Raw genomic sequence first — 22,283 nt, 5'->3', positions numbered from 1 at the left:
TTGGCAGGAGGTGAAGTCATAGAAAACATTAAAAACAACATTAGATCCTTATTCCATATATAATAAGGAAGCATGAAAGATTCTGATCTGTTCTTTTGAACCTGAGATACAGACTTTTTTTGTTTACTTCTACAGATTTTTATTCCAAGGTACTCTGCAGAATCTTTACTCAAATATGTCAGTAAGCAATCATTCCAGTGTGTCACCCAATCTCTTCCAAGCTTCTAAGTGAGACACAAACAGAATATAATGGGCAATCAATACATCATTCCCAAAGTATTGAATCAAGAAATGAATTATTATAAATAACTGTGTCTTCTTTCTTTACCATTTTCTTTTTTCAAATAATCAAGAGCTTCCAATCTGATGTGTTCTATTAGAGCATACACAAATATTCTACCTATTTCAAGTAGAATAAATATTGAGATTCATCATAAATATTCAGGGAACTTATTTTCATGAAAACAGAAAAGAGGAAGCATAGGGAAAGGAAAAGGATGAAAAGGAAATTAAAGAGGTCAAGGAAAGTTCATATTTTTGATGCTTAAGAAAAGTCTACATGTTAGGCATCTGTCATATTAACCTGAAGAATACTTACAACAATTCTATAAGACATTTTACTATACAACATATTCTAAAATGAGGAAACTGAAATCCAGAATGGCTAAATGTAAGGATAAATCATGTATCATCTTGAGCGGGCTACAGTAATCAGCTATGCTGTCAAACATTACTCTAGATATCTTTCGTGGAGATGTCTTGGATGGGACTAATATTTAAATTAGATTTTGAATACAGCATACAGTTATAACATGAGCAGAAGTCATCTATTTTATTGAAGGCCTAAATAAAACAAAAGATTGTCCTCTTTGAGGAAGAGAAATCCTGCCAGCAAATGTCCTTCAGGCTGCATCTACAATATGGTTTCTTTCCCAAGCCTTTCCCAAACTTAAAGATCATTCCTTGGATCTCCGGTCTAGTGACCTATTCAGGTCTTGCATTTGTGAGCCAATGCCGTTGAATATTTGTATATGTAAATCATATTTGGATTATCTATTATATATATATTATATAATATATATATATATATATATTATACATGTTTCATCAAGGAAAAAATATAGATATTTATGTCAAGAAAATTCTTTCATTTAATCAGTTAAATTTCATCACAGAGACAAAAAAAAAAAGTAAAGGTAAAAGAAAAATTAAGACACATAAACCCAATAAACCATCAAAGGAAGAAAGCAAAATGACAAAACATTAAGCCCTGAGGTATGTGAAGATTTCTACAGAAGTACAAATTATAATTCCAGGGCTGATCCTGGGACTTCAATTTCTAGAAAATGCTGATGTGTTCAGGAGCGTGTAATTCAAAGTAAGCTACCTAGTAGATATTAAACCAGGTTTGTCTCTCCAAGGCTAGGACTCTATTGGTTATACAACTTTCCATAAAATATATTTAATCACTGTTGCATTCAAAATTAAAAATTCATTTACTTAATATTTTATAACTACTTCACTATCACTTTTTAGAACTTGAGAAATAAAAACCCAATTCTTTTTCCCTATGTGTAGCACTCATCTGGTATACTTTTAAAAACTGAACAAAGCAAAACACCCTTTGCAATTCAGGTTTAGTGAGCAGAAAAATTATTTAAAAACTCATAAAAATATATTGGGAAATAATAAACCAATGCATATATATATGAGCATTTACTTCTAAATTTGGCAATGAAATCTGCCCTATGAGACAATACTTCCAACATGCTTATTTTAAACTAGTGTATTCTTCCATATTTCAGTAGTATTTTAAATACAAATGCTTCATAATTGATACACAAATTATGAATAGAACAACAAATTAAAAACTAAGATGAAATCAAAATATCAGATTAAAATAGCCATCAGTATCACCTTACATACACTATAAGACTAGTCTATCCTAATGGAACAAGTCACAGCAGGCTTCTATAATCTCTTCCAATAACTCTACCTTTGTATAGATAAAGACAGAAAGAAGAGAAAACTAGAAAAATGTTTTACTCATTTAAAAAAAAATGAAATGTTCAGGTGAGTAGAAACTTTCGATTATTTTACTAGTTCCATACTGATTTTTAAACAATCGCCAAGTACTACTCATTCATGAAAGTTTGTAAGAAAACAAATCATAATTCCTGCTCTCAACAAGCTTATGCTTGTAGACAACAGTAAAAATTATGTATCAAAAATTTTTCAAGAAAGTCATAACTATAAATAGAAACAGGAAAGGCAACATACAGATTAATGGATAATAAAAACTTCACAAAGAACACAAAAGTTTCAAAACAGGTATTAGAAGGAATCTATTTCAACGAAAATATGAAAAAGAGTATACCAACAAAAGATGAGATTATGATTAAAGTTACAATAACAAGGATTCGATATTAGTTAACAGGATGAAAGTGAAAATCCATATATGAGAAGGCTCATGGAATACACCAGAGATCTTATACTGAGATAGAGGAAATTTAGATATTACAATGATTCGTACATAGAACATAAACACATACATAATGTATCGACATATATGTTCTTTTGTGGTGAGATAATGGAAAAGGGTTGATATTACTAAGACAAAGTAATAGATTTTGTGAATGATTAAATATGGCAAAGAGTTGAGTCACTGATAATTCGACATGGGAGCCAGCATGTTAGCTCAACTAGATAATCCTCTACCTCCAAGCATAGAATCGCATATGGGCATTGGTTTGTGCCCCAGGTGTTCCACTTCGTATCTAGTTCACTGCTTATGTCTTGCACAGTGGACAGTCCAAAGCCTTGGCACCCTGCACTTGCATGGGCGATCCAGAAGAAGATCTTGGCTCCTGGACTCAGAGCAGTGCAGCTCTGATCATTGCGACCACTTAGGGAATAAACCAGCAAGCGGAAAATCTTTCTCTTTATACCTATAAACCTGTCTTTACAATAAAAATAAATATATCTTTTTAAAAAAAGATAATTCTAAGAGACCAAAAGAACCAAAGATTTTTTAAATTAAAACAATTCACAATATGTCAAAGGGATTTGTCATGTTTCAGTCAGAACATGACACATTTGATTTGCTAAGCAGTTCAGTTTAAAATATAAAAAGGTACATAGTCATGAACATAATAAAGTAGATGAAAATATGGGTTTATACCAGAAAGAGAGTTCAAAACTATTAATCCTTTTTAAATTTTTTTCTAATTGACACATTACACTGATATCTATGAGGTGGAGTAAGTGTTCTGATTCATGATTTACTGACTATTGTAATTAGTATATCTATTACCTTAAATTTTCACTTCCTTTTACACAAGGATCTTCAAAATCCTCTCCTCTATTTTGAAGTGTCTTACAATTAGTCACAGTGACTGGACTTTCCTATACTACACTAGAACTTACTCCTCTTTTCTTCCCACAACACTATACCTGTTCACCAACCTATCCCCTTGCTCTTTCCCAAAACACTCCCAGTCTCAGAAAATGACTATTCTATTCTCAATCTCCAATGAGATACTTTTGAGGTCCCATGCATGACTGACATCATGTGGTATTTATCTTCCTGTTCCTGACTTACCTCACTTAATGTAAAACTACAATGCTATTGAAATCAATCAATCTAGATGTACATTAGTTGATAAATGGGTAAAGAAATGCCATATATTTTATTGTGCAATTTTATATAATACTACTCATTTTTTAAATGTATTTATTTTGTTTTTATATTTTCAAATATTTTAGTTTTATAATGTGCACTCAGTACATGCACAGTACTGTCACTAGCCCTTGCCTCCTTAAACAAAATGTCACCCGATACTTCTCTATGGGGAAGACTGGTTTGTAAAATCCACCCGTTCCCAACACTGCCTGTCTGGGATCCACCACTCTGTGTCTGCTCTTGGTCAAATAAACAGACCAACAGGACAGGAAGTTCTTTTTCTCGGTTCACCTCCTGATCTCCCAGTGAAAGTCCCTTCCCACCAGGTTGCTGGTGGAATTCCGGGTGCTGATGCAATTTGGATCACCACTCACTGAATGCAGCTGAGGTAGTGGTCACTGCAACATTACACCGTTGTGTCTGCTTCTTTCTTGTGTCTATCAGTCTCTGGTTACCACTCTGCTGCTATTCTGTCCTCTCTTATCTTCTGGAATGTGCCCCCTCTGCTTCACACTGGCTAATTTTCTTCATCTGTTTAAACATGTCCTTACCCTGTTCCACCATCTTGATTCTCCAAGATTTCCTTTTTTTATTGCGAAGTCAGACACATAGAGGAGGAGAGACAGAGATGAAGATCTTGCATCTGATTACTCAGTCCCCAAGTAACTGCAGCAGCTGGAGTTGAGCCAATCTGAAGCCTGGAGCCTGGAGCCTCTTCTGGGTCTCCAACACAGGTGCAGGGTCCCAAGGTTTTTGGCCTTCCTCGACTGCTTTCCCAATCCATAAACAGGAGCTGGATGGGAAGCCTGGCTGGTGGAACTAGAACTAGGACCCACATGGGATCCCAGTGCATTCAAGGTGAGGACCTTAGCCACTAGGCCACCATACTGTGTCTTTTTTTCTTATGTTTCACAAAGGCATACTCTCAGCTAATTTCACACTCACAGGCATATTACTTTCTCAGGTAAAATTTCAACAACAGCAAGTAGGAAAGTAAACAATTGTCCCTTAATAGTGTATTCTAAATGCTGTAAAAATAATTAAATCTCAAGATGTCAGATTCACTGATACAGATTACATCATGTTGTTTTCTGTGTATTAGTTATCACAGATCAAGGAAAATATGATATTTTGTTTTTTGGAGTCTGGTTTGTTTCACTAACTGTAATTGCTTCCACTTGTATCTACTTTGTTGCAAAAGTCATTTTTTAAAAAGCACAAAATCCTGTCATTTGCCAAAAAGATGAACCTCAAGGACATTATGATGATACCTTTCAAGGCAGTGCTAATTAAAATTTGGTCCACGGATTACTTTCAAAATTGCAAATTCAGTTACTAAAGGATAAGTGCAGGATTTACATTTATAGCCATTTTCCATTCAAACTCACGACTGTTGTATTTATTTCACTGAACAGGATAAAATTCAGCTTGATTATTGACAAAGTCAGATGGTAATCTACATGCGCATATGGCATGAGCTTCATATAAGTTATACACAATAACTCCACATATATAGTCATGATAGATTGTGAGGGGAAAAGAAACAAAAGCAGATGTTTTCCTTACATAAGTGTTAACACACAGCATTAACATACGTAGGAGACAGCTTAGCAAAGCTATACTCTGCAGTTTGTAGAAAGGAAGGGATACTCTGAAAGACTCAGGCATAGCGAAAAATTACTTGGCAAAGACCCCAGAAGCAGAAGCAATTAAAGCAAACCTAAACAATGGGATTAACTCAAGCTAAGAAACTACACTATCATGCTGGGCCCTCTTAAGATATTTTTGGGAAAAAAAAACTATAAACAAATACAATCAACCATATATATTATATACACCCTTTTTCTTGTGTGTATGTGTAGTTTTTCTGTTTTTTTACCGCAAAAGCATAGGAGGCAGTTTATTGCATTGTAAGTCTATTAAGATGATTTGAAGAGGTACATGTAAAAATGACTTCCTGGGCCTGGCACAGTAGTCTAACGGCTAAGGTCCTTGCCTTGCATGTGCTGGGACCCTATATGAGTGCCAGTTCTAATCGTGTCAGCCCTGCTTGCCATCCAGCTCCCTGCTTGTGGCCTCGGAGAGCAGTCGAAGGCAGTCCAAGGCCTTGGGACCCTGCACCCGTATGGGGGACCTAAAGGAGGTTCCAGGCTCCTGGTTTCAGATTGGCTCAGCTCCAGCCGTTGTAGTCACTTGGGGAATGAATAATCAGACAGAGAATCTTCCTCTCTGGCTCTCTTCTCTGTATATCTGACTTTCCAATAAACACAAACTTTTTTTAAAAATGACTTCCTTAAATATAGCAAACATAGTTCAAACCCCTTCAGTTCATCTTTACAAGACCTTTACATTCAGGACATATTTGAAGTAATGAAGGAACATAATTGGATGATTTGCATTTTTGCATAGGTGGCACTATTAATAATATACCAGAGAGAGGCAGTGCTAAATCTGAGAGACTGTTCAGAAAGTTGCTATATGAGTCTACTTTGATGACCTGGTCTAGGATGGAGTTATAGGAGTAAAATGTTGTAAGCTATTATAATCAACAATTTAGTTACAAGCAGAGAGAAATTAGGATATATTGCATGATAATTCTTCCTACAACCCTGTTGGGGGAAAAAAATCCAGTAGAGACAAGGTGCTAACCTCAGTAATCAGGATTAACACTTTGGATTAGCAAATCAACAAGGCAATACACATAAATTAGGCAGGCCCTTAGGAGTGCTATGATAAGGAACAGGGGTGCTAAGAAGAGGAAACCCTCCAGGGGGGAATTAAATTCAAACCAGGTTGAGAATGCAGCACAAGAGTGACAACAGGACAGTGCTCAAAGAAGGAAAAAGTAAAGTACACTTGCTCCTTCAACAAAGGAGATAGGGATGGGTGACACCAATTACGTTTAAGCAAAGCACCTGTCCAATGTAGATACCAAATAAGACATGTCCTTCCTCTTAAGATTTGAAGTTCTCAGCTAAACATAACTTCTTCCCCAAGTGCCTACAATAAATGGATAACTCTAAACGCATATTTAGAACCATCAACAAAAAGAATCAAAGCTCAAACGCTGCAGTAAAAATGTAGTATATCCCACCTCTCCAAAGATACAAATAAATGAAGAAAGTTGGAAGTGCTTAACCTCATTGAAGGAATGCATGAGGTATGACTGAGTGCTAATGATTTTATGAGGTTTTGAAGCCTAGCTTCATGGTCACACACATAAAATGAACCTTCTCATTTTATTGCTCACAGCAGGGGTGTTATTCTTGATGTAGATAAGCGATGTTGGATTCTTCTTCCACATTAAGTGACAATTTTATTTGAATTGTATTTTAGCTGTCATTTTTCTGATGTCCTTGAAAAATTTATTATTGTAAAATATATTTGAATTTGTGAAACTCTCCAAAAGTCTTCCCTGAGATTATCAGATCATTTTTATTCTTAATAGTATCTAAAGCAAAATGAATAATATTCAAAATTGCTCTATTGGTTGAAAAAAACACAATTATTAAAAGTGCATTTTCAGTCAACAAAGTCACACTGAACTCTCCCTCTCAGGAATAGTGTCACTATCTGAGAAGTAGCTGCAGTTTTCCATTCCCTGAAAATACGATTATCTCTCTAACATCCGTGTATCCTGAGGTGAATCAGTGTTAAGAATCAACTGTGCTTTCCCATACTGCTTCACCTGGAAACTTCTTTCCAATCCTGCAATACTTTGATCATGGAGCCTCCCTCTTCTAAGAACTATTTCCTGCCAACTTGCAAAAGGTCTTTTTTTGCTGTTTTCTCTTAGCACCCTGCACTTGATTGAATTAGAGCTAAAGGAACTAAGCATTGTGCTTAGTCCCATTCAAACTCCAGGCAAAATATGTTTGTTGCCTTAGCATCCCTAGCAGGTTAGTATCTGTCCAAGCAGAAATAGCTGATTTAGATGTTCAATTACCTGGTCAACTTAATCATATCCTTTGGCAGTCTCTCCCACTAGAATCCTATAAGCCAAGAACTTAAAAGAGACAGTTAGAATACACCTGCTAGTCAGTAAATTTTAAGAGATGAAAAAACCAACATCTCATCTCACCTTTTAAAACAAACCATATTGATTCTATCATAATTATACTAAGGCACACTGTAAAAACTTTTCCCCAAAGAGAAGAGTCCATCTAAGATTTTTTGAGTATAAAGAAAGGATAAATGTCAAAAGGATATAGATAAATGTCATTTGTCAAAATGACAAAAAGCAGAGTTCAATTTTGGTTTTAGTTCTTTCTTCAAAATGCTATAATCTTATGCCTCACTACAACTGACATATATTTTTAAATATCTGAAAATGTCTCTCAACAACAACAGGAGTACAGTTTTGTGCAAAGGAACATTTCTTTCTTTAAAAGTTTATGCTCATAAGCTTTTGATTTTAGAGTGATCCACAACTGTCTACTATATTACTATGCACCTGACACCAAGGTAACTGTTTTTTGGTTTTGTTTTTGTTGTTATGAATCATAATTACACCTACTACAAAGGAGATAACAAATGGATGGTTTAACTCATCCAGTGGGGACATGAGTAAACGTCACATAACAAGACACAGATGAAACTAACCATAGTGGTAGAAATATGGAAGCATGACAGGTTTAAACTTCCTATCATTGAAGCTATTACTTCTATATTCAATGCTGTCTGTTCCTCCTTCTGAATGCATTTTTTCTTTTTTCTTTCTTTCTCTATTTTATTATTCCATGATACAGTTCCATAGGCTCTGGGATTTCCCTTTCTCCTCAAAATCCCCTTCCCCAACTGATTTCCCCTATATTATTACAATAGTATAATCCTTCTAAAATAGTCATAAGTCCATCATTCTGCTATTTAAATGCATCCTGACATTGTAAGCATGGACAATGACAAAGAATCCAGCATTCTATTTTCAAGATACATTCAGCAGTTTCATTGGGAGTCCATCTTTGGTTTGGAAGTAGAGACGCACACTGCACCATATATCTGAATGTCTCTACTATGCAGTTACTACACATCCCCTTATGTCGCGCCCACGTTTCTTATCGTCCGGCGATAAGACGCAGACGCGAGTGAAGTCTTCTGCGGTAATCTTTATTGCGCGCACGAAGATGAGGAGGGAAAGGCTCAGATCCCGGCAGGCTGTCTGCTCTTATGTGCTGACTGGCCCCGCCTCCGCCGATGATAGGTCGGCGTCATGATTACACAGGGTCCTGGGCGACTGGATTCGTCAGTCCCAGTGTTCATGCGCCGGCCACGCCTCAGCTCACTGGGCATGTGCTAGGCGCCTGCGCAGTACCACGAAAGCTACGTCACCAGGAACCAAGGTGTGGCTTTTCCGGCCGGCGCCATTTTGGGTACGGCATGTAGCCAGTACATGCAGATGCGGCTGGCAACACCCTTATATGAAAATCCATAAAACAAAATCAACAACAGAAAGAGAGTTAAACAAAGTAACAATTTCCTGTAGTTAAATAACATGCTACTGAATGACCAATGTGACCAATGTATTGGCTTTTCATCTTTTCCAAGCTGATTCCTGCTTCTCTCTCACTTATCTTTCCAGAGTTTCCTTACTGAATATTCAATGTAAATGTAAGTCTTTATCTCAGGCAAAGAATCTGGGAGGAATCTGATCTAAAGTTCCTATATTCTTAGAATGTTCTAACAATTGCTACTAAGAATACAAATATACTCAAACATGTATCTATTACATTTTTGTATATAAGGAATATACACAGAATCGGTATCTTAGGTTAAATGTCAAGTATTTGGTTAAACTTATTTTATACATTATTCCTAATTTTCTTTATTCTCTATTATAGATCTTTTTCTAGCTTTCCAAATGAGTATATTTGAATGACATCACTGTTGTAACCTAAACAGAACTGCCAAAGTTAACATTCAATGCAGGTCAGTCAGATTCAAACCTGTGCTTGTGGTAGTATAGTATGCAGCTTCCCATTAAAAAAAATAAATAAATATAGAATAAAACATTCAGATGAGGTGTTAAGACAAATTCCTGATTTTAATGTAATATTAATACTATGCCAGTTATGAAGAGTATTTCTCAAAAGGAAATATGACACTAGTTTTCTGACAAATATAACATTCCATAGGTAAATAAACAGTAAGTGTTCTAGTTAAATAATTTCACTTTTATTTCCATTGTTTGGAAAGGATATATTAAGTACTGAAAAACATTTGTCTTTCACTGACCCTTGTTCACGCCACACCAAAGAAATACAAGATACTAAATCTTTCAATGAATTAATATATAAACTATATTTTTTCTAATATTCAAGCATGCTAATCGTGAAATAATTCTCAAATTTACCATGCTGTTTAGCAAGATTAGTATTTAGTTATTTACCTGTATTTTTTTTTTTGAAAGGTTGATTTTTTTCCAGCTTTCTTTATCAAAGAAACTTTTTCCTAACCGTAGAAGGGCACATCAAAAGTTCACAGAAAATGATCATTATTAAAAAAAAGGGGGGGGAGGTGTCTGGCACAGTAGCCTGGGAGCTAAAATCTTTGCCTTGCATGTGCTGGGATCCCATCTGCGCATTGGTCTGTGTCCCAGGTGATCCACCTCCCACCCAGCTCCCTGCTTGTAGCCTAGGAAAGCAGTAGAGGATAGCACAAAGCTTTGAGACCATGCACTCACATGGGAAACCCAGAATCCTGGCTTCAGATTAGATCAGCTCAGTTCCGACCTTAGCACCACTTGGGGAGTGAACCAGCAGATAGAAGATATTTCTCCCTGCCTCTCCTTCTCTGAAGATTTGACTTTCTAATAAAAATAAATCTTAAAAAAAAAGCCCACATAGATTTTGACTGTTATATCAAAAATAAGTTCTCTTTTAATTACACGTTCTGGCTGACTACTGGAAGTATTCTTAATTTATCCCTTAGTGAGAAAATTTTAATGATAAATCTATTATATATATATGTGTGTGTATGTGTATATATGTATATATAAAATATACTGACCAGCAATAAGCAAACCAGCATATTGCAAGTGTCAGCAAGTGTCAAAACCAGCTTTACCACTTGAAGAACATATAATTTAGGACAAATTATTGTAATAGCTTGCACCTCAGTTTCCTTGAGTTCCAAATTAGTATAGTAACTCAAGAAAGCTTTTGTGAGTACGAAATAAAATCAAATGTGTAAATTATTTGTCACAGTGTCTTAAAACCAATAAGTAAATAAATTTCACTCATGTTATTATTATTGCTAAATTTTTATCTAAACATAAAATATTGGTCTTAAAACCTCATTGATGATTATATTGCTGATCACTGCTGTCATCCCTCATTTATCCCCATATTTATTGAGAGATTTTTATCTGATTACACAGGTGCTAGAAAACAAAAATTACTAAGAGACCATCTCTGTTTTCAAAGAGTTTGCACTAATAATAAAAAAAACAACAACAAAAAAAACGAGGGGAGAGACAATTACAGGAACCCAGTGCAACAAGAGCTATCATAGAACTCCTAAGAGCATTTTTCCATACAGACACCCAAACCTGCCTGACAAATACCACCACCTAGAAAAAGGAGTCCCAGGTACAAAGGAAACAGCATTTGCATGGGAATAAATGTTTAATTAGATTTCATAGAAGGTGAATGACAAACAAATATTTATGTTTTTTATCAAAGCTATCATGCAGAAAGTTATTTTTCTTCGTCTTTTTGTTGCTCATATTACTTCAACAAATAGAGAATCAATGCAGAGCTGAATTTTGTAGACACTGCGTGGTTCTGTGGGAGAACAGAGTTATCAGACTCTGACTCTATCTTGAAACAGGTCATACTGTGGCTAAGGAAACAACAAAGTACAAACAACAAGAAACGTTAAAGCAGCTCCAGAGAGAGAAAATTAGGCCGGTGTAGCTACTTTCCTAAAGGAAATAATACCTGAGGACAGAGGGCTACAACATTAAAAAGATCAGACATTCATAACAGGGTTTTTAGCTGACCCACAGGCCTATTTTTACAAGAAAAATTGAATAGTTATCTGTCAGCTAGGGGCCAAACAATGTGCTAGGCACATCACAAACTCTGAAACTTCAAAAGAAAAGGAAAAAAAAAAACTGCTTGTGAAGGTTTATCTAAAGGTAACACAGCTCACACAACATGAAGCAATACTCCCAATCCCCTGAATGTACTAACTCACTCCTCAGTAAGCCTGCGTGCACCCTCAGAATCCTTAAAAACACACGCAGCAATTGTCCACAGTTCGTACATCAGAGCTGCATAACTGAGAAAATCCCACTGACACCCTTTTTATAAATAATCTAAAATAAATCCTCGAATTAAATTAGATGAGATGAAACACACATTAATCTGTTTTAAGTAGTAAGTGAACTGATTTCACTAAAATTGCTTTTCACCCTTGAGCATTATAACCCCCAGACCACACTAAAGCAGATAACAAGTTTTACTCCTATAAAATATGTTGTAAATACCAAAGGATATTGTTGAAGATGCTGTGGATATTATTTCAGTGACCACTTTGTGAAACACAACAGAAAGAATTTTTATCACATTCTAGTACATGACATATTTTCTCTTAAGATATTATCTTTCAGAAAAATGTACACTTTATTGTATATAAGTTTCTAAGGTAAAATATCATGCATTTTATATATCCATGCAACTGAATTGCATTTGCTATTTCCCCTGTGGTGATTATTCTTTTTAAGATACACTTATTTATTTGAAAGGTCGATCTACAGAGAGACAGGAAGACAGAGTGACAGAGACAGACAAAGGGATATTCTAACCACTGGTCCAGTCCTCAAATGACTGCAATGGTCCAGGTTGGACAAAGCTGAAGCCAGAGGTCTAAAATTCCATCTGGATCTATATCACAGATACACAGGGGCCTTGTGTCATCTTTCACTGCTTTCCCAGGCACATTAGTAGGCAGCAGGGTCAGAAGTGGAGCCAGTGGAATTCAAACCAGCACAGGATGCAGCCATCATGGATGGCAGCTTAACCGGAAGCACCACAATGTCAGACCCTTTGTACTAAGGAGGCCAATCTGAAGGGGCCATGTGACACCCAGACAAAATATTATTTCCAAGTGTGTCTGGGAGAGTGTTTCTTAGTGAGCATAGCATTTGAATCAGTGGACTTAGTCTAAAATAGATTATCTTATCCAGTACGGGGAAGGGGCATCAATCAGTCCACTGAAGCCTGAAGAGAGTAAACAAACAGAGCAGGACTGTACCTCAATTTATTTCCAACTACCAACTTGTCCTGAATATTTCAACTACCAACTTCGGTGCTTGAACATATATAAAAGACAAAAAGCCTGATGAAGACTGGGACACAGATAGCCTAATTTTTGATAAGTCTTCTTTGCCAAAACTAACTTATCACCTTCCTTGAATTTCCTCATTACCTATTTTTAGAAGAGATTTGTTTATTCTTTTTATTGGAAGAACAGATTTACACAGAGGAGACAGAAAAATATCTATCTGTCAGCTCTCTTCCCAGATGTCTGCAACAGCCAGAGCTGAGTCAATCCAAAGCCAGACACAGGAGTTCCTCCAGGTCTCCCACATGAGTACTGGATCCTGAGGCGATGGGCCATCCTCCACTGCTGTCCCGACCATTAGCAGAAAACCGAATGGGACATGAAGCAACCAGCTGAACCATTGCAGGACCCCCATTATCTATTTTTCAAATAAAATCTATTTTATTTTAGTAAAGTACCTTAACATTTTAAAGAAGCAAATATATGTTTTAATGTTTATTATAGCTATATAACATTATTAATATCAAAAGACATTTTTGCACACTGTGATTCTTTTCAAGCTGGTATGTAAACTATAGTCTGATTCCAACCTCCACACTATATTGCAAGGTTCATGTATGACCACAAAAAATAACTGACAGACTATTTTTATATTGCTAGCAAAGTATACATTATTCATTTCAGGATTATGATGTCAGACTGGGAAAATTTTTGTATTGGACTTTTTTGCAAGCAATGAAGATAGACTGAATAATTATTAAATAAAATATCCTCCAATAAGGAACTCTGGATTATTTCATGCTATAGATAAATCCAGGCAACATTTAATCTTTAAAATGAGGACAATACACACTTTCATAGAGTTTTTATTATTACTAAAGATCTTCTGGTCCTTACTAAAGTTTAAACAATTAAAGGTATTTCCTGGGAACAAAGTATATTAAAGACAAGGAACTAGTACAAAATTTAGTCCTAATTATGTGGACATTATTCAGATACAACAGAAAAGACAACACTAATGTGGGCTAACTTGTGTCTCCTCAAATTTCATATATAGAAGTGTTAACCCCCAGCACCTCAGAATGCGAATTGACTTGAAGACCTCTATGCAACTACTGAAGTTTAAAATGAGATTGCTGGGGCCCTGCACAGTGGCCTAGCAGCTAGAGTCCTCACCTTGCACACGCTGGGATCCCATATGGGTGCCGCTTCTAATCCCACCAGCCCCACTTCCCTATTTGTGGCCTGGAAAAGCAGTTTAGTATGGCCCAAAGCATTGGGGCCCTGCACCCATGTGGGAGACCCAGAAAAGGCTCTGGGCCCTTGGTTTTGAATCAGCACAGCTCCAGCTGTTGCAGCCACTTGGGGAATGAATCAAAAGATGGAAAATCTTTCTTTCTGTCTCTCCACCTCTCTGTATATCTGACTTTGCAATAGAAAATAAATAAATCTTTTAAAAATGAGATTATTAGTGTGAGTCATACATCTCATATGACAGACAACATACAAGAGAAATCTGGAGATAGATATCATAGGGAGAATACCATGTATACAAGAAGTTACAGATTAGGATGAAATTTCTTAAGACCACATATTACTAATAATTTCCATGAGCCTAGCAAGAGGACTGGACAGATCCCTTCCATCTCTAAACCAATGAGAAAGAGCTATCCTACTAACAAGAACTTGATCTCCAACTCCGTAATACAATAAATTTCTATTTTGAAAAGGACTCATTAAGTGGTGCTTTGCTATATCATTACTAGTAAACTAATACAATGTGGAAAAATCACTGAGCAAAGCATATGTTCAGTTTTTTGGAATAAGCAATCTGTGTCCTTAGAACTCAAACAACTGCCATATAACTGACATCATTATTTCCCATTAGCTAGACACAAGCTAATTCCTTCAAACCTGATTTTTCACTGACATTTATTCCATTACAATAAAATGTTTAATGGGTAGAATTACTCTAATGGAATTTGATTCAAAAAAATAACCTCACCAAATAAACTCAAAGGCAAAAGAATTTAACATACTCACCGCTCTCAAAGCATGCATCAAAAATAAGATGTCCCTTCTTGGGCTGTCCACAGTACCCAACTGGAAGCACCGCATATTTGCTCACATTTCCTCCAATGGCTTCATCATTTCCCAAATCACTGCCTATAAAAAATGCACATTTAAACAGACACTTAGTGCATTTAGCAATAAAGCCCAATTAAATTGTTGTTATTAACCTATTCCCTTTCCCAGTTATTGCATGGTTACTTAGGCAAAGAGAATAATTGAATGTTGTGATAAAATGGAAAGAGGATACATTTCAAAATCAGAAATATAAGTTCACATTTCACCTCCAATACATAAAAAAATTCTAAAATGTTTTGAAGAAATAGACCTGAAATCTTTAAGCCTCATTTATTGTCATCCATAAAAAAAGGAATTGCAATTTTATCTTCAAAAGTATGCTATGGAAAAGTGATATAAAGATAACTAACATTATGAAAAATCATAAACATTAAAAAAGTAAATTGCATAAACTGTTAGCCAAACTAAAATAGAAGACATATAGTACAACAAAAGAACAAAGAAAAAGTCAAATGCCCTTTTTGTAGTAAACATTATTTCACACACGTTTACTGAGTTTCAACACACAACAGCTAAGACATCAAATCAACTCAGGTCCATCAACTGATGATTGGATAAGGAACATGTAAAGTATCTGCACTGCAGAATACTATTCAGCCACAAAAAAGAAAAAAAAATTCTGACTTTTCCCACAAAATGGATGCAACTGGAAACCACCAGGCCTAGTGAAATAAGCCAGTAGCAAAAAGACAAATGTGTCTTCTCTGATATGTGGCAGTTAATATGGAAAAAATGTATTAGAAAGTAAATAGTCACTTTGGAATATGATTGCTGCTTTTAGCACATGTTTATGCTTCAGTGAAAATATGGGGAATTAAGCCTGTGAATATAGAGTATGTTAAATTTAAGTCTTTAGCAAAAACTGACGGATGGTTACTGAGGGGAACAAAGGAGTGAGGGAATTGGGATTGTCTTCTTTAATTGTAACTATGGATTACTTTATAAAATATCTTGTCAACACATTAAATTTTAAAAGAAAGAAATTTTTGTATAGATAGATAGATATACATACATATACACATATAGGAGAGCCTAAAGATTTCAGCAAAAATATATAATTAAGAAATTAATTCAGAGGTGATGCATTGGTTCAACTGTCTAATCCTCCACCTGCAAGTACTGACATAACATACAGATGCTGGATAATGTCCCAGCTACTCCACTTCCCATCCAGCTCCCTGCTTGTGGCCTGGGAAAGCAGTGGAGGAAGGCCCAAAATCTAGGGATCCTGTGCCCATGTGGGAGACCCGGAACAAGCTCATGATTCGTGGCTTCAGATTGGCTCAGCTTGGGCCGTTGCAGACATTAGGGAAGTGAACCAACAGATGGAAGATCTTTCTCTCTGTCTCTCTTCTCCATAAAATATGTATTTCCAATAAAAACAAATAAATCTTAAAAAAGAAATGAATTCAGTATGTTGTACGAAATGGAATTAACATATAAATTCAGTAATGTTTAATAGTGTAATAATGCAATCACTAAGAAATCAAGAAAGCAAATACATCCAAATAGCTACAAAAACATTAAAATACATATGAATAATTTTAACCAATTAAATAAGTAATCTGTGCAATTAAAGTTACAAAAAAGTGATGATTGAAATTGAAGAGGACAAAAAAGAAAGACATCTGTTTATGGAGTAGAATTAATATTTTTAAAAACCCATGTTACCCCAAGCAATCTATTGACTCAATGCAATTTATATATCAAACTACTGATGACTTTGTTTGTACAAATAGAAAAGTGCTCTTAAATCTGAAGTGAATCATGTAGTACCTCAAACTATCAAAGGAATCCCGGGATGTGAGTGACAGTTGTAGGCATGACAATACACAACTTCAAAACATACAAAGTGTTTTTAAACATGGTATCACCTATAGGCACTGACTTAAGTCCAAGCTGGTTCACTTTTTTTTTTTATTTTATTAATTGCATTACATTATGTGACACAGTGTTATGGGCACTGGGATTCACCCCACCCCTCCCTGAACCCTCTCCCCATGGTGGATTTCTCCACCTTGCTGCGTAACCACAGTTCAAATTCAGTTGAGGAGGAGGTTCCCTGCTTGTGGCAATGGATAACGGTGGAGGATGTCTCAAGTTCTTGGACAACTGTACCCATAAAAGAGATCCAGAAGCTTCTAGCTCCTAGGTTCAAATCAGCTCTGGCAATCACAGCCCTTTGGAGAGTCGACAAGAGGATAGAAGATCGCTCTTCTCTGTTCCTCTTTCTCTGCAACTCTGACTTTTAAGTAAAATAAATAAATCTTTTTTTTTTTTTAAAGAACAGAACTACTTCCTGACAAGTCAGTTATTGAAAGTGATAAAACTGAAAGCTGACCATTCTTCAAGAAGTAACTTAAGCCCCACCATCTACAAGAGGTCATTTCAATGAATTCACTTAATCTTCTGTAATGGATAGATTGTTACTTAATTACTTTTTTTTACATATATTGATAGAAGATTTTTCAACTTTAAAATAAGCAGAACCACCAGGTCTTTAAAAATTGAGAGAGAAAGAGAGAGAAATAGATAATGAATATACATGACAACAAGCTCTCAACTTGCTGGATCACCTCCCAAGTTCACATAACAGTTGGTGCTAGCCAGAAGCTGGGAACTCTGTCTTTCATGTGAATGACCAATATCCAATCACTTGAGCCACCCCCTGCCACCTCCTAGGGTACCCATCATCAGAAAGATAAAATTGGGAACAGAGCCAGAACTCCTGGCACTCAAATCCTTGATCCTCTCCTAATTCTAGTTTTCTGATGATTTAGGTATCTTGACTGGTGTGCCAATGCCCAGTCCCAAAATTACACCCTATATAATTTAGACTGTTTTTTTAATATATTTTCAGCTGCCCATGTAATAGATGATTCATAATTTCTTTAAATTAATGATTTTAAAGGTTACAGAAAAGACCATCTTGTCTAAAATCCTATTCAAGAAAAATCACTTTATACAGATACAGGAAACCCAAGAAAGATTATCTAGCCTACACTGTAAATGCCTCCATGAAAAGGATAGCAGTTTTCTAAGGCAGCTTGTCTCACTGTTTGATGATTTTAAGTTCATGTTTTACAATATATTGAGATGAAGTCTCCAATTGGTAATTCTAGAATAAAATGTCTAAAAGAGTATGAATCTGATAGTACAGAAACCACAATTGTTACAAATGTTTTAGATCAATAAAAATAAGTATATATACATACATGGACAAAAGTATAATATTTCAATACATGTATATTAAATGAACTGAGTAAATCAGGATAACTCTCATTTCCCTTCTTGACATTATCTTATGTTATGACTAGAGCTTCCCTCTTCAATTTGCTCATAACAATCCCTAAGAGATAACTATAAACTCTAGTCACGCACTACGCCATTAACAACTTAGGTCCTTAGATATAACTCAGATTTGGTAACTGTTTTCAAAATACCCTCCATATCCCATTCCCTAACTTCTTTCTCTCCCGGCCTCTATTAACCACTGTCTATGTTCAGGTGTAATTTCTTTCTTTTTTCTTTTTTCTTTTATTTTTTTCCTTTTTAAACTTCACAAATGAGACCAACATGTGGTATTTGTATTTCAATATCTGGGCTAATCATTTAACACAATGTATTCAATTCCATTCACTTCACTGCAATGACATAATATCAATCTTGTAATGGCTGAATCTTATTTGGTTGTATCTTTGTAATATATTATATTTACCCATATGTCTGATACTATACACCTTTTTTGATTCCATACCTTGGCTACTGTGAATGCTTCTGAAATAATATAGAGATGCTGTAAGAACTAGAAGTAAATCTGTCACGTGACATAGCAATTCCACTCCTGCGTACATCCGTAATAAAGACTGTGTGCACAAGATAAGAAATTGTCATATTAAAGATACAATTGTGCCACCATTTATTCCTTCAGCTCTCACTTATTACTAAAACACTAGCAATAGCTGCTAGAAGGAAGAGTTTGTTATTATCGTTGAGTTTTTCAACTTCTCATTATTGGATATGGATCTCAGATGATCTAATAAGATCATGGTTCTTTTCTCTCACATGTAAATACTCTACTTTTTTGTGGTCTGATCAGTATACAGTAAATGAAAACTGCTTAAAAGGATGCATTTATTTGAAAGTCAAAGTTACGAAGAAACATGGAGAGAGAAAGGAGCAAGAGCTAGAGGGAGAGGGGAAATAGAGAAGAGAGGGGAGAGAGAGAGAAAACCTCCCACCTATTGGTTTACTCCAAATGAGCACAATGCCAGAGCTGAGCTGATTCGCAGCCAGGAGCCAGGAGCTTCTTCCATATTTTCTACTTTGGTGGCAGAGGCAGAGACAGTCTGGCCATCCTCTACTCCTTTCTAGGTACATTATCAGGGAACTGGACCAAAAGTGGAGCTGCTAGAACACGACCTGACCACCCATATAGGACGTTGGCATCACACATGGCTCCTTATCAACTCTAGGGTAAAGAAAGCTCCCAAAGCTTATTTACACAATCAGGATAATTTATTTCCAATAATGTTTTAAGTGGTGTTGCATTTTACATTAATTAGCAAATCCTGAAATTGCTTTTTTATCTTTCACATTTTTTCCACTATTCTGGATAAACATTTATGCAATTGATTTTTTGATCAAGGACTGGACTAGATGTTGATTTGGGCCTATTGTCATTGCTTATGAAGACTGGATCATGAATATGACATTCATGTTCATGGCTAGTATCCTATCCTTGAAACACGAAACAATTATTAAATTGGCATTTTGTTTTGTCAGCAATGCCCACGTCGCCATGCACCCCGAGCCGAGCGGAGGGACTAGGCTTATGAAACAGACAAAACAGACAACACATAGTGGGTCATTCTTGTGAAGAGAATGCCAATTTATTCAAAGTCAAGCTGCATTTTCCCAATGCTCAAGCAACTCCTAAGCTCCCATGAGGGCATCTTAAAAAAGGGAAAGCAGGGAAGAGGGAACTTGCTGTCAAGCCAGGGGCTAAATGTATCAGGCCAAGATAGCCCATCCTGTTACACCTTGAGAAACAAGCTAAGCTGTGGAATTAACCCTTGGGAGACGGGGCCTACATGTTTCTCTTAAGTCTTACTGAACACGTTGAATCTGCATAACCAGTTATTATCAGCAAATATAAGAGTTCTATACTGCAATGTTTGTAGGTAGCTTTTGTAACCATCTTTTTTTTTTCACAATATGTTTTTTAAGGTATAGGAATTTTCCCCTTTCCCTCCCTTCTTCCCCCACCCTTTTCACCTCTCCCCACCATTCTCCTCAATATCACTACTATAATATAGTGTTTCAACTGCAGGCACAACTCCAACATTCTGCTACTTAAGTGTATCACAACATTGTAAGTATACACAATAGAAGAAAATCTAGTATCAAAGTATCAAAGAGTATTCAACAGTTTTATTAGAACTCTTTATTTTATTGAGGAGTAGCAATGCTTAGTGCAGCACTTCATTTTCTAATACTCTAGTCTCCATTATACAGTTTATTTATGGGATCATATGTATGTAAACTATTTACCCATGTATCTATTTTGTATTTTTGCATGAAGTTTACTTTATATCAAAGAGAACATATGATATTTGTCCTGGGATTGGTTGATTTCACCAAACAAAACGGTCTTCATTTGGGACCACTTTATTGCAAATGATAGAATTTCATTGTTTTTAATGGCTATATAGAGAGCAGATGTACCATGGCTTTCTTTATCCCCTCCTCTTTCTACTAGCTTCTGGCTTATTTCCATGTCTCTGATATTTGCATTGCGCTGATATAAATATAGGATGCAAGTAGCTTTCCTAGGGATATTTCACTTCATTTGAATATATTTCCAGGAATGGGATCACTGGGTTATAGAGCAGATCAATATTCAGTTGTCTGAGCACTCTCCATACTGATTTCCATAGTGGCTGCATTAGTCTACAGAGTCATCAACACTGGAATGGGGTGCCTTTTTTTCTCCAACAAAAATGTTTTCATTTATTTATTGCACTTATTCACCTCCTTCAAACACACAGCTTCTAACATGAAAATAGACTGATGAGTAGGGGCCACAGGCTACTGTTTTGTTCTATGCACAACTTATTTATTTGTTCGTACCTGAAATCTGTACCTGAAATACACTACAGGCAACTCTGAGGGGCTTAGCTGGTTGATTTCAGTGTTTAAGCCAAATATATGGGTATGTTTCTGGCCAGCTTATTGGTGCATGGCGAGAGTATTTAAAGCCCACATCTCACTGCACAGTAGGTCTTTAACCTTATTATCACCACAAGTTCATAAAGAAGTGATCATCTGGGAACCATGAGGACAACATGACCAGAATGCAAGTCCACTGATACACTGTGTAAAACCAACCTGCAGGTTCTCGGTCTCTTGCCAGGACCACAAACACGTGAAAGGAAACCAGGAATATGTTGAGAAGCAGTCTCAGAAGATTTGAGGACTTTCATTCCTGAATTTCAGGTATTATTACTTGAGGTAATAAACATGCAAGGAAAGTCCCCAACTCCTCCTCACCAGCAGTTGCTGATAGATTTCTGACCAATCGTGGATCTAACTCCAATTCCACAGGCATTAAGTGGAACCATAAAGAGGTTGTTACTTGTATTTCCCTAATAACTAGGGAGCTTGAGCATTTTTTCCTAAGACTATTAGCCACTACAATGTGGTCTTTTGCACAGTCTCTGCTCACTTCCTTTGCCCATTTCTTAATAGGGTTGGTTGTAGCTGCTGTTGAATTTTTGAAGTTCTTTATAAATCTGGATATTAGCCCCCTATTTGTTGTGTGGTGTGTGAACATTTTCTCCCATTCCATCGGTTGCACCTTTGTTTTGCTGATCATTTCCCTTGTCTGTTGTAGTTCCATTTATTTCGTTTGGGTTTGATTGTCTGTGCTTTTGGTAACTTTTCTAAGAAGCAGAGTGCTTCCTATGCTTTCCTCTAATAGCTTGGTGGTTTCTGGATAAAGATGTAGGTCCCTGATTCATTTAGAGTTCATTTTTTATATAAAGTGAAAAGTGGGGGTATTTTTTTCTTACTTTTCCCCTTACTGACTTACTTCTTTTTTCTTACTGCATGCAGATATTCAATTATCCCAACACTGTTTATTGAAGACACCAACCTTTCTCCCTTA

The 22,283-nt window shown here is 36.0% G+C and overlaps 1 protein-coding gene across 1 annotated transcript in view; it reads right to left on the bottom strand.

Moving 5' to 3' along the window:
- AGBL4 (AGBL carboxypeptidase 4) overlaps positions 1-22,283 on the bottom strand; it is a 1,125,681-nt gene that overhangs the window by 1,024,642 nt on the left and 78,756 nt on the right. Inside the window, exon 2 of the mRNA XM_040978580.1 lies at positions 15,011-15,133. Within this exon, the coding sequence (XP_040834514.1) occupies positions 15,011-15,133 (123 nt within the window). The remainder of the gene's footprint in view (positions 1-15,010; positions 15,134-22,283) is intronic.

Source organism: Ochotona curzoniae, unplaced genomic scaffold (assembly GCF_017591425.1).
Source record: "Ochotona curzoniae isolate NIBS_2020 unplaced genomic scaffold, NIBS_Ocur_1.0 contig_291, whole genome shotgun sequence".
Lineage (NCBI taxonomy): Eukaryota > Metazoa > Chordata > Mammalia > Lagomorpha > Ochotonidae > Ochotona > Ochotona curzoniae.
This window is presented reverse-complemented; position numbering and strand designations above follow the sequence as displayed.